Consider the following 12,072-nt stretch of genomic DNA (forward strand, 5'->3'; position numbering starts at 1 on the left):
AAAAGAGAGAAAATTGTAACCGTTAATTATATGCAACATAGTTATCTTAACTAACCTTGTATATATATATATATATATATATATATATTATGATGCTGTTACTTTACAAAAATGAGCACAATTTCCTTTAAAAGTAACATCAGTTTATTTATCTATCTAATTTTTTATTTTTTTTTTTCTGATCAAAACCTTATATTGTTTCTTTATTTTTACTCGGAATAATTAAATCATTATACAGCATAGTATATTAATGATCTTCAAATGATTATTGCAAGTCTTTTATCCTCCTTATCGCAAGAAAAAAGATAAAAAAGATTTTTTTTTTTTTTTTGTTTCTAAAAAGTTGAGAAGAAACAAAGACTATGTACTAGATAGAAAGGAACCTAAAGATAAGAAAGTTGTTGTAACATTACACCACCAAAGTTAAATGTGCTTTAATCGTGATCTCATTTTTTTTTTTTTTAAATTAGTACATAGATTGGATTATTTTATTTTTTCCTATACAGCATTAAATTTGACATCTCCGCCATTTAAAAGGCTGTAGCATCGCCCATTTAACAAAACGTAAAGCGATTTCCACATTTTTTTTTTTTTTTTTTTTATTTTAGTAAAAAAATTACTCAAATGACTACTTCTACTAATAAGTTAGTCATTTCTTAACATGCAAGATTTTGTAAAAAAATAACAAATTATTCCATTTATAAGCCTTTATATGTTTATATATAATTTAAAAAAATCTAATCTTTAAGCGATATTTGTTACAAAAAACAGCAAACAAGACTAGAGTCATATTAAAACTACTAGTTAAAAAAAATTGAACCCACCAATCTGGTAGATAATTACCCAACTTTTGATAACAATAACCCCAAATAGATTTCTTATTTTGCTTGTACTTTAATAATAACAACAAAATCTCACCCATAAAATAAACCTCCATGTTTTGTCTCCCAACAATGGATAGTAAACTTTGAACATATTTAGGTAAAAAGGATATGCCCATTTTCAAAAAAGAATATTTTAAAATACTCCAACCGGTGGATATCATAGTGAATGATGGAGTCCATAACGGTTTAGACACCGGGAAATAATTTGGTGACAAAAAGGCTAAAAGTTTTCCACCAGCCAACAGGGAAGACCCAACCATCAAACTTTGGTTTACGTCAAGTTTCATTCTAGCATACCAAATACCACTCCATAAAGTGACAGAGGTCATTAGCGAACCCAGTAATCCTTCTGGATCAAAATTCTTGTGATAGGTTCTATCTTTAAAAATTGGATAATCAATTTTTTGCTGGGCACTTGCTATTTGGCTTTTGAAAGGTTGTTTTTTATTATCAGCGTACAAAATTGAAACGCCTAACCAGGTACCAGTAATTAAAATAGGATATTGACTGAATCCGATTTTGTTCAATAATTGGTTCAATATGATAGAACTTAAACCATGTCTTTGCAAAACACCTAAAAACCTTAACTTTTCATTATATAAAATACTTGGGATATAATTAAAAGCAATACCTAAACCAATCAATTGCAAATTTTTGTAAATAGGAACTGGCTTGCATTCCGGGTTTAGAGTCATACCATTTATAAATGAAAAGCATGGGAAAATTGTGTCAGCATAATTCAGTTTCATTTCATCATATTTAGCATGATCAAAAAATGGATTATCACAGCTCTCAATTGTTTCCATTTCCAAGACATTTAATCCCCTGAAAGCATCAACAAAGGGGTCTCTACTTAAAACAGACATAGTTTGTATTTGGAATCTTTTTTTTTTTTTTTTTTTTTTTTCTTTTTTTTTTTGGAGTGTTTTTTTTACTGATTATTAAATATTTACCTAGTTAACTTTCATGACTTTGTTTATATATTAGTTTTTTTGTTCTTTTTTCTTTTGGTATTCTTTTGAAATAAGTTTATAAAGAAAAAGCACAAAAAATCATGTTGAATAAGACTATTTGGGTCCTTGATATCATTTATCTTATCAAATTCAAAATAAAATTATCTTTTTTCTTTTTTATATAATACTTTTCTAAAATAATAGTTTAAATATTTTAATGTTACTGCAACAATAAAAAAAAAAAAAAAGAAGCAAGACGTAAATAATATTCGAACTTTTGCATTATTTTATTTATAAAATTTTTTTTTTTTTTTTTTTTTTAAAATTATCTCGATAAAAACCGAATTTTTTTTATTTAAAAAGCAAAAAAAATATACAGGATAGCAACACCGATATTTTATAATTCAATCCAACTTACTTCAGACTATTAAATTAACACCTCAGTGATTTATGTAATCTTTTTTTCTTTTCTTCTTTCTTATTCTCTCTTTGCATTTCATCAATACATGAAAAACCAACGATTCCTTTAACAATATCACTTTAGCTTTTTTTTTCCTTTTTATCTACTCCTCGATATAGTGATATAAGTATACTAGAATTTATTATATTTGCTAAAAGGGAAAAGCCAGATTTGGAATATCTTTTATTTTTTTTTTTTTTATCTACATTCGTAAGCCAAGCCATTAAATCACAAGTATGCAAACGACCATATATATAATTCTAAGAAAAAGAATCATAAATGAACAAAATTTCCAAGATTTTTGTAAACTAAAAAATACTTATCATTCAACAAAAATATATACCAATACATACAAACAGCTTTAAAATTTTTATTAAGTGAATATAGGAAAAAAGAAAAAGAATAATTTCATACGTATATCTTCCATGGAAACGTATAAATTTTTAGTTAATAATATACTTGAAGGACACAGTGGTTTGCAGGAGGACCGAAAAACAAAACTAATAGTTTTTTCCAATCCTGTTATTGACGTAAGAGAAGAAGAAGAAGAAGAAGAAGAAGAAGAAAAAGGATGTAATAATGTCCAATTAATTGCAAAATACAAAAAACATATCACCAGTGTAAATAATTATCGATTCAATGAATATTTTCATATAGCTGAGTTACAGCAGAACTTTGATGAAATTGTTTTAGAATTTAAGGAAGACATGTTTGATGCTATTTATAAATCATATAATTCCATGAGACCTTTTTTCAATGTAGTCCCTAATCAAGAAGTTAATGGTACTTGTTTTGTTATTGACATTGGGGGTTCCACATTAAGAATTTCCATGGTGGAACTTTCTTTTAATTATCAAATCAATTGTATTTTGTCAGAGTCCTGGTGCATTGCTGACGATAATAAAGTTATCGATAAGGATTGGTTAAAATGGATAATTTCAAAGTTTAAAGGGTTTTTGCAAACTCTAAAGATTAAACACAAAGTTGATCTTTCTAATAATAATGGAAAATTCAAAGTTGGTATTACGTGGAGTTTCCCCATGGTTCAAAAGGATGCTTCTAACAGAGGGGAAATATCTGACTTGGGTAAAGGCTTTGAAGTTTGTCAGGAATATTTTGGTGGTGATTTAAAAGATATTTTTGAGAATAATTTCAGAGAGGAAGGATTGGATATTGATGTTGGATCCATTGTAAATGATTCCATTGCTGTTTTTGTTACTGGTGCCTATTTAGTAAAGTCTAAATTGGCTTTGGTTTTAGGAACTGGTTTGAATAGTTGCTTTGCAATTAACAATTCTCTTTTTGGTCAACACAAAAGGCTACCATTATCGGTTAATAGTCCTAGCGATAAGGTTTTGGTTAATGCTGAATCATCTTTTTTCGGTTACAATTTACAAAAATATGTTACTGATATTGATAAGCAAATGTGCGCGTTTTGGAATTTAAACTACGAACAATACTTACCCCCACATTTGACTACTGATCAGTATGGTGTTTTCCAACCTTTAGAGCTATTGACTGCTGGACGTTATATTCCGGAAATTATAAGATTAACGATTGCTAAAGTATTTGCCGAATGCTCATTTGTGATACCTTCTTTATTTACAAAGGGAAAATATTGCTGCGATGCCGAATTTTTCGCTAAGTTGTATATCGACGTCAACCAAGTGTCTGGCTTGAAACCCGACAAATATGAACTTGTTAAGGATATTATTGATGTGGTTATTAAACGAGCCCCCCTTATCTTAGCTATGTATATCATTGCATTGCTGCAACTAGCAGAGGCAACAACATCAGCACGTGAAACAGTGTACATATCTGTTGTTGGGTCTATGCTAAAATACTTTCCTGGGTATAAAGGTAAAGTTGAAGGATATCTTAATTTTTATTGTAAAAGATTAAATCTACCAAAAGTTGAATTTATATTTCTAGAAAATAGTAGTATATACGGAGCTTCCATATCATGTTTTTGATTAATGAGAATGTAATTTTCTGTTATATTGGCTCTTTTTTCCTTTTTTAAATTATAATTCTTAATAGGATATCCGAAGCGATGGTTTGAAAAAGGAAAAAAAAAAAAAAAAAAAGCCGGGAAAATGTGCAATTTTCTCAATTTTTTTTTACCAAGAGAAAAATGCTCGGTATTTTTTTTATTTGATGTTAAAAAAGAAACACAACAAAATTGCCGAGGTTACAGTTTTATCCTCTCTGCGACTTTTTCTGTGTAGACTTGCCTTGAATGGAAATAAGAAAATAAATAAACAAATAAAGATAAGATCTGATTGTTTTTGACTCGAGCTTGTACTTTTTTTTTTTTTTTACCTTTTTTTAATTAAAAACTAATAAATAAATCACCATGCCGGTGGGAAAAAAAGCTCTTTATTATCTTTGTACTTCTACTCACTTTTAAAAGTCTCCAGTACCTCGATTAACCTCAACCATGAACAAATTTACAATAAATGACACCTCGCAATAAGTTATCAGGAAAAGATAATTAAAATATATATATGTAGCTATAATTATTACAGAAAAAAAAAAAAAAAAAAAAAATTTAAAGGCACTTATATGCACAAGAATAAAAACTTAAATTCTTCAGTATATTACAGTTCACAATTACAGAGGTAGAAATATATATATATATACTGAGTACAACTTTATAAATATACTCACTAAATATTTTAGTCTTTTCCAATATGATAAATTATGACACAATTGATGATGAATTTGCATCTTTATTCTTAAAAGAATTGCAGAAAACAACCAATGGGATCACATTTACAAATGGTAACAACAACAACAACAACAGCAATAATAATAATAACAACAACAATGTAGATCTTATAAATGCTCAATTCTTTCAAAGTTTGAACGAAAAAAATTCCGAGACTTTTTCTGAACCCATTGTCGGTACTACTAACAATGATAACAATAAAAAAAGAACTTATGATGAATTTGAGACAAATTCAACGGCTTCGCAACTTGTTTCTCAAACATCACATGTTACTACCGCACACGCCACATATGATATATATTTACCACCAGAAACGACTTTGTCATCCACATTCTTTGGTATGAATGACAATTACGTAAGCAGTAATTATGACACCGATATTAAAAATACCATCACTAATAATCGTCAAGGTACTTTTGTAAAATCAGAAAGCGCAACAAATACAGCGGATGAACCAGCCATTGCCACATACAAAGATAGAAAAGACATGGATGAACCCGATAATTTAAATGGTGCTCTTTTAAAATTTCAAATTCTTGATGAGAAAAACATTCCATTTTTACTCACTGGAGATTGTTCAGGTGTTTTCAATGTTGATTGTAGTTTAGATGGAAGATTTTATATAGAAAAACACACCCTGTCGCTTTTACTGGGTAAACCACAAGTAGATGAGAACCCGTCATCAGACAATAGCTGTGGTACTGTTACTGATAATGACCAAATTACTTTGTTTTGTTATCGTAGAAATTTCATTTCCATTAAACTTGAATTTAGTTTCCCCTTTGACAGCACTGGTATTCAAAGTTTATATTTAAAGAAAACAAAAAATGAAGAAAATGCCATCGAAATATCAAAACTAAGATTCAAAGTTTATTGCAGCTTAAGGAAATCAACTTCTGACGATGATGATTCTTTCAAAGTCATTGTACCAATGGAGCAGTTTGTTATGCCAAAAAATAACGAAGTCTTGAAAAAAAATAAAGATGGCAACTTTGTATTAAAATGCTCAGAATATGAAATTCCAATTACAAAACTTGGTGATTATTACAACGCAAATACTGATTGTTTTATTGTCGAATGGGATCAAATCAAATTTAAGTCTGCCACTGCTAATAATAGACACGATGCTAAGGATAAATTTTATGTTGTAACTACCTCAATCGAGTTTTTGGATAAGTTTAATGAACCAGTTTATAATACAAAACTTGAATCACTACCGGTCATGGTTAGAGGTAGAAATCCAAGTTTTTACTCCGACAAGGGTGATATATTTCTTGGAAAACTAAAATCTAACCATTTAGTTTCATTTAAAGCTGAAAATTCAAATGATTTAAAAAATGACCATGTTGTTAAAAAAAGTAGGAAAAAATCGCCTTCAAAAAATCAAATATCTGAGGAAACAAGTAACGCTTCTAGTCCTTCCTCTGCGCCAGTATCCAATACTAATTTAGCTTCAATGAACAATTCCCAAGAGTCGCTGGTTGTGGATGGATTAAACTACCACTATTTTAAAATGGATAACAATTATTACCTACCGCCAATAGAAGTGGGATATTTCCCACATTACGTTCATCATAATAAACAAGTATTCAAGCTACAAGCGCCTCCATCTAATAGACAAAATGAAGAGGATTCTTCTACTCATTATAATTACTTTATGTGAGACTTTGTTATTTGACGGTATTAATTAATAATAATTTGTTTCTAAATATCTTTTATTTTTGACAGTTGTTTTTATTGTGATATAGATTAGAATTAGGTATTTCTTTAATTTTATTTATTTTTTTTTTTTTTTTTTTATCTTTTTGACCACATTTAGAAGAATATTATCTATCTTATGATTATGTTTGTTTCTTTCTTTCCCTCACAACTCTGGAATTTCTATTTCTTCAAGCGTACTAATTGATTTAATATTTTTAATCATTAATAATAAGGACGATAAAAGAAAAAGAAAAAGGAAAAAAAAAAAAAAAGAGTAGAGAGGGAGTTTTATACAACATAACTTCTGTATTCAATATTATTTATGGTAAAAACCGGCGTTGATACGTGGGCAATGTCCTTATGAATGAAATACATATCAGAAAAATTCTAGTTTATCCGTTTATGCTAAATAGATCTTTGTTGATTTGATGAACTTGAGTAAGGATTTGTACAATACCAAAAAAAAAACATTGCTCCTATGTTTCGTTCTGCATATTCTGGCTGTATCTATTTAATTGCTTTGTTAATTTTAGAGGTGGAAGAAATTGTGACCAAAAAACCCTTAAAGTTTTTCAAGATCTATCCAGGCGAGCACACAATTTTAAAGCAAGCTTTTCCCCTACCATTTGATAAATACTCATGCAATCTTTCTGGTTGGCCCAATGGTTTAACTACCATTGCCGCTAAAACTATTATGAAAGGTAAAATGGGTTATATTACTTTATATCCCACTCAGTAATGGATTTATGCCATTGCTGTAAAAAGTTACTCGGATATCACCTATCCAAATATTACCAAATGACAAAGTTATAATCTATGCTTTTCCTTTGTTGTTTTGGCCCTCAATTTTCTTCCTAATGATAATATCACCATTATTACTATATTACCTGGATTAAAATATGAAATTAGCTGTGATGTTAATCTCAGTAGTGAGATTTGTTATTTTGATATTGGTCAAAGTATTAATGATTTCTAATTATCCAGTTCTACTTGGTACGTGCCAACCAACTTCATTGGGGTCCCACATATCTATTTGACTACTAAACATTTAATCATCAAGAATATCATTTTCTCTTTATCTAGTTTGTAAATTTAATAATAATAATAATATAACAACAATACAATTTTTTTTTTTTTTTTTTTCAAAACTTATATAAAAATACTGGGTTCAATTAATCAGCAGAAGTCGTGGCTGCAGTTTCCGTTTTTTTAGCTGCCTTTTTTTTATTTGGACCCCTTTTTCTCTTAGGTTTTGCTTCTCCTTCTTTTCCAGAATTAGCAGTGGCTGCTTTTTTTGATACCCTTTTTGCCCTAGGTTTAGCGTCAGAATTAGCTTTTCTACCTTTACCAGGTCCTCTGGTCCCCCTCTTTTGTTGTTGAGCTGTTTTTTGTAATAATTTCTTTTGTTCAGGTGTTACCATAGATATCTTGTTTGAATCACTAATAATTTCGCCATTGGCTGGATTCATAATCACATTATCGCTATTATTGGCCAGGTTATTTTTATTTTTTAATAAATCTTGCTTTCTTTTTTCATTATTAATTCTCCAATTTTCAATGAATTTTAACCTTCCAAATTGTTGGCCCTCTCCAGCCACCATTGCTGCCGCCGTTGCTGCCGCTGCAATTGCAATATTATTTTTGTTTTTCTTAGCATTACTATTAGTATTATTGGTAATAGGTGATGCTACAGAGCTTGATCCAATTGGGGTATTGTTCACCATTGATCCATTGTTGTTCACAGTACCACGGCTTTTACCTCCTTCCAATAACTTTTTCTTGGCTATAGTGGCTGCATATGTAGATAGAGTACTGTTTATGGTTCGATCATTTAACATCAACATCATTTCTTCAAAAGATGAGCTGTTGTGTGGTAGTTCTTCACGCAACTCCATATGTGGATTCAAGCCTCTACAATCTTCATTTGAACAAAGCTCCCTGTGATGTTGTATAACTTCACAATTTTCATTAACTGATGGTTCTAAAAACATGGAAGCCTGTTGCTTGTCATCGAATAGATCTTTATTTTCGAAAGGATTTAATGGCACCTTCAAGTTAAGGTTTCTTTTAGTCAATGTCAAAATTTCAGATTCTAATTGCTGATAGACTCCATCTGAGAACCTAGACTGGTCCGATATCACCATCATATCATAATATCTTGTCAGATCATTCGGTCTTAAGAGTGTTCTATAAATACGGGGCCTTTTCAAAACAGGTAAAGCTCGTTTGGTATTGGTCTGCGCAGGTACGTTATTTCCAGTTGCATTAAAAGGATCTGACTTTATGGGTGACACATTTTTGGGAATAGAAGGGTGGTTTTGTTGGGGCGGTTTAATGTCAACTGTATTGGTATGATCATAAACTTGTAAGATAAGATTACCCTCGTAGAACTGAATGTTACAATCCTTCAGCACATCCATAATGCTGGCTGGTATTATTCCTCTGGCTACATTTTCTAAAAAATCCTTAAAAGTTTCGTTGTTTTTATTTAATATCAATCCATCTCCACTTAATTCATTTTTAAAATGTTGTTGTAACCTAGAATTAGCTGGCGCACATATCTTGTAGGTGTTATCATAAATGTGTAACTCAAAACTTGTTCTAAATTGTTCATATTTCTTCAAAATTGCGTCTGTTTCTTCCGTGAAATTATATAGTCTTCTTGGCTTTTTATTTAGAGTAGTCATCAATTGTAGGAATTGTTGTTCATAATTTGCCAAGTTCATTCTTTGTTGTTGAGCGTTTTGAGCTGCCCTAGCATTTCTAACGTGAGCTTCATGTGTGGGGGTTCCTGTGGGATTGCCATTATTCGACTGAATTCCAGTTTTTACACCATTTTGTAAATTATTGTTGGTTTTATTTATATCACTGTTCACTGGGACATTTTGTTGTAATGATTGCAATCTCTGTGCGTTTACATTAACTGGAATTCCAGTATTGACGCTCATACTTTGTAACTTGGTGTTTTCGTGTGTAAAAATCTCACTAGATGTAGTATTAGTTTATAAATAAGTTGAAAAAGAAGTTAATAAAGTTACTTGAAAAGTTTCTAATCTTTAAAAATAGAAATTATATATATATTTTTTTTTTTTTTTTTTTTATGTATAATAGCAATATTATTATTTGATAGTGCGAATGTATTACATCTCGTACATCGGATAACACGAAAATCGGAAAAAGCATTGAAAGGCTACAAGATTTTTTATTTTTTTTTTTTTATTTTTTTTTTTCTATACATAAAAAAAAACAAAGATGAAAAAAAATAAAAATATCTTTTAAATTCATATTTCTTAAATTTATATAGATAGCAAAAAAAAAAAAAAAATAAAAAATTAAAATAAAATAAAAAAAGATATTATCATCTGTTCATGCCTTAGACCATAAATCTTCAACACCAAAAACTGAAGTAGTCAATCCAGCTAAAGCTACATTTGCGTCATCGGTGTTCAAAAACTTCAAATTGTTCAAAACAACAAAGAGATCTAAAGAGTCCCATGCTATTCTTTTATAAACACTGTTGTTCTTGGATTGTGTATCGTCACTTGGTAGTTGAATGATTTTATTTAAAGATAGTAATAAATTAGAAGTTAGTCCAAATAACCAACACCAGTTTGTATAACGGGCAACTTTCTTCGCTTTAGTCTGGTTCAAATTAACAACGTTAAGGGCATTTAGCAAAGTAATTTGATCCAAAAACAAATAGCCACCATAAAAGAAATGTTTGGCTGCAGTCAAAATCTTTATTTGGGTTGTGTTGGTTGCAGTGACAGCAGAATCCCAGGTTTTGGCCAGTAGTTGCAAATTAGTTAAAGGCTTCAAAAATCTTAGAACTTTACGAATTAAAGCAAAATTTTGCTGTAATTTCTTGTTTAAAGGATTACCTGTAGAATCGAATAATAATCTATTTAAGTATTGCAATAAACGCAAAATCTTTTCCCTACCATTATTGGTATCCAACAATCTAATAAGCTTAGAAAGAACTGGATGATAAACTAAACTGTCACAAACCATGATGATGTGTATTTATATATATATATATATATTGGTTATTTTATTTTATTTTTTTTTTTTTTCCTTCCTCTTTTAAAAGTATATCAAAGAATGATTTTGCTTAATTTGTATAATGGAAAGAAGTGCTTACAGGGTTCAGTTTTTATAATAATCTTTTATTTTCTTTTATCGTTAAAAAGATTAAGAAAATAACAATAAAATTTTTGGCAATGGAAAGTTTCCATTAACCCATTAAAAAAATAACAAAAAAATAACAAAAAAAAAAAAACGGAGCAGTGTTAAGAAATCTCCACCCTTTAAAAATACATAATAAAATAAACTACTACCGTATGAAATGCACATTCGGATAAATTCAAAATGATTGATGATATTTTTTATTTTTATATCTGCCGCTTAAAAGCTGCAAAGTGCTTTACTTTTTTTATTTTATAATCCAGGCCACAACAAAGTCCGATATCCCGAAACAACCACTCAAAGTTTTTTGATACAACAAAAAAAAAAGAAAAAAAAAAAGAAAAAAAAAAAAGAAAGACAATGATTCTTAATCATCTTGACGCGTTATGCATTTTATTATATTTCTTTTATTTTCTTTTTTTTTCTTTTTCCTTTCAAAATCAATATCATGTTCCTAATGACGAATCAATTTCGTGTCTCTATTGTAACAAAATTATACTAGTAAACTAAAAAAAAAAAAACATAGCAAAACCTCTCTATTCAACCTTAATGAGCTACTATGATTTAGACGATATTCTAACAGAATCTATTAAATTTCCATGCAAATTTAACTCCTCCATTGCAGGTTTGGGATTTTTGGAAGGTAATCCAGGTAAACCCATCGCCAAGAATAGTAAAATAGAATTACCATTTTGGCTAAGTAAGATCTTAGCAGAAGAAACGGGAACAGACGGAATAGATACCACGGGCATACCACAAAACAGCATAGAAGAGTTTAAGGATTTTTATATCGAACTTTTACAACCACCATTTTTCCAGCCAAGAGTCTTGAATGCTATTAAAGCCGGCGGAGAAACACTGGATTTGCATACTATTTGTCCATATTTTTATTTTATATTAGAAAAGTGGTCAACCATCTATAATTCTGATGAACTGGTAGATCTTTTTATGGAATTACTACGGAAAAGAGGTGTCAAAATTAGCAATTATGCTTCGTCAACTTCTATGTTACAGGCAAGTGATCAACAGCCAAGCAAAAATTATATTCACAACAACTCACAGGAATTTTTATTAACCTTAGACGAATTTGAGAAAAAACTGTACAAAACCACACAATTGAGCTATAAAAATATGAATAAATGGTTACATAATCGTTAA

At 29.5% G+C, this 12,072-nt stretch overlaps 6 protein-coding genes across 6 annotated transcripts; 3 read left to right on the forward strand and 3 right to left on the reverse strand.

The window, feature by feature from the left end:
• Nucleotides 1-727: 727 nt before the first annotated feature.
• On the reverse strand, nt 728-1,750 carry SCDLUD_004977 (uncharacterized protein; the record flags this gene model as incomplete). Its single annotated transcript, XM_046076866.1, has 1 exon — nt 728-1,750. One exon carries the CDS (start codon nt 1,748-1,750, stop codon nt 728-730), a length of 1,023 nt encoding a protein of 340 aa, XP_045932588.1.
• Nucleotides 1,751-2,722: 972 nt separating this feature from the next.
• Nucleotides 2,723-4,270, forward strand: SCDLUD_004978 (hexokinase family protein; the record flags this gene model as incomplete). Its single annotated transcript, XM_046081636.1, has 1 exon — nt 2,723-4,270. The coding sequence occupies one exon, from the start codon at nt 2,723-2,725 to the stop codon at nt 4,268-4,270; it is 1,548 nt and encodes a 515-aa protein (XP_045932589.1).
• Nucleotides 4,271-4,990: 720 nt separating this feature from the next.
• On the forward strand, nt 4,991-6,691 carry SCDLUD_004979 (uncharacterized protein; the record flags this gene model as incomplete). The annotated part of the gene is made up of 1 exon (XM_046077011.1): nt 4,991-6,691. One exon carries the CDS (start codon nt 4,991-4,993, stop codon nt 6,689-6,691), a length of 1,701 nt encoding a protein of 566 aa, XP_045932590.1.
• A 1,210-nt stretch (nt 6,692-7,901) lies between these two features.
• Nucleotides 7,902-9,677, reverse strand: SPT20 (Spt20p; the record flags this gene model as incomplete). Its single annotated transcript, XM_046080961.1, has 1 exon — nt 7,902-9,677. One exon carries the CDS (start codon nt 9,675-9,677, stop codon nt 7,902-7,904), a length of 1,776 nt encoding a protein of 591 aa, XP_045932591.1.
• A 418-nt stretch (nt 9,678-10,095) lies between these two features.
• Nucleotides 10,096-10,740, reverse strand: PEX11 (Pex11p; the record flags this gene model as incomplete). The annotated part of the gene is made up of 1 exon (XM_046080962.1): nt 10,096-10,740. The coding sequence occupies one exon, from the start codon at nt 10,738-10,740 to the stop codon at nt 10,096-10,098; it is 645 nt and encodes a 214-aa protein (XP_045932592.1).
• Nucleotides 10,741-11,463: 723 nt separating this feature from the next.
• On the forward strand, nt 11,464-12,072 carry PSF3 (DNA replication protein PSF3; the record flags this gene model as incomplete). The annotated part of the gene is made up of 1 exon (XM_046080963.1): nt 11,464-12,072. One exon carries the CDS (start codon nt 11,464-11,466, stop codon nt 12,070-12,072), a length of 609 nt encoding a protein of 202 aa, XP_045932593.1.

Source organism: Saccharomycodes ludwigii, chromosome VII (assembly GCF_020623625.1).
Source record: "Saccharomycodes ludwigii strain NBRC 1722 chromosome VII, whole genome shotgun sequence".
NCBI lineage: Eukaryota > Fungi > Ascomycota > Saccharomycetes > Saccharomycodales > Saccharomycodaceae > Saccharomycodes > Saccharomycodes ludwigii.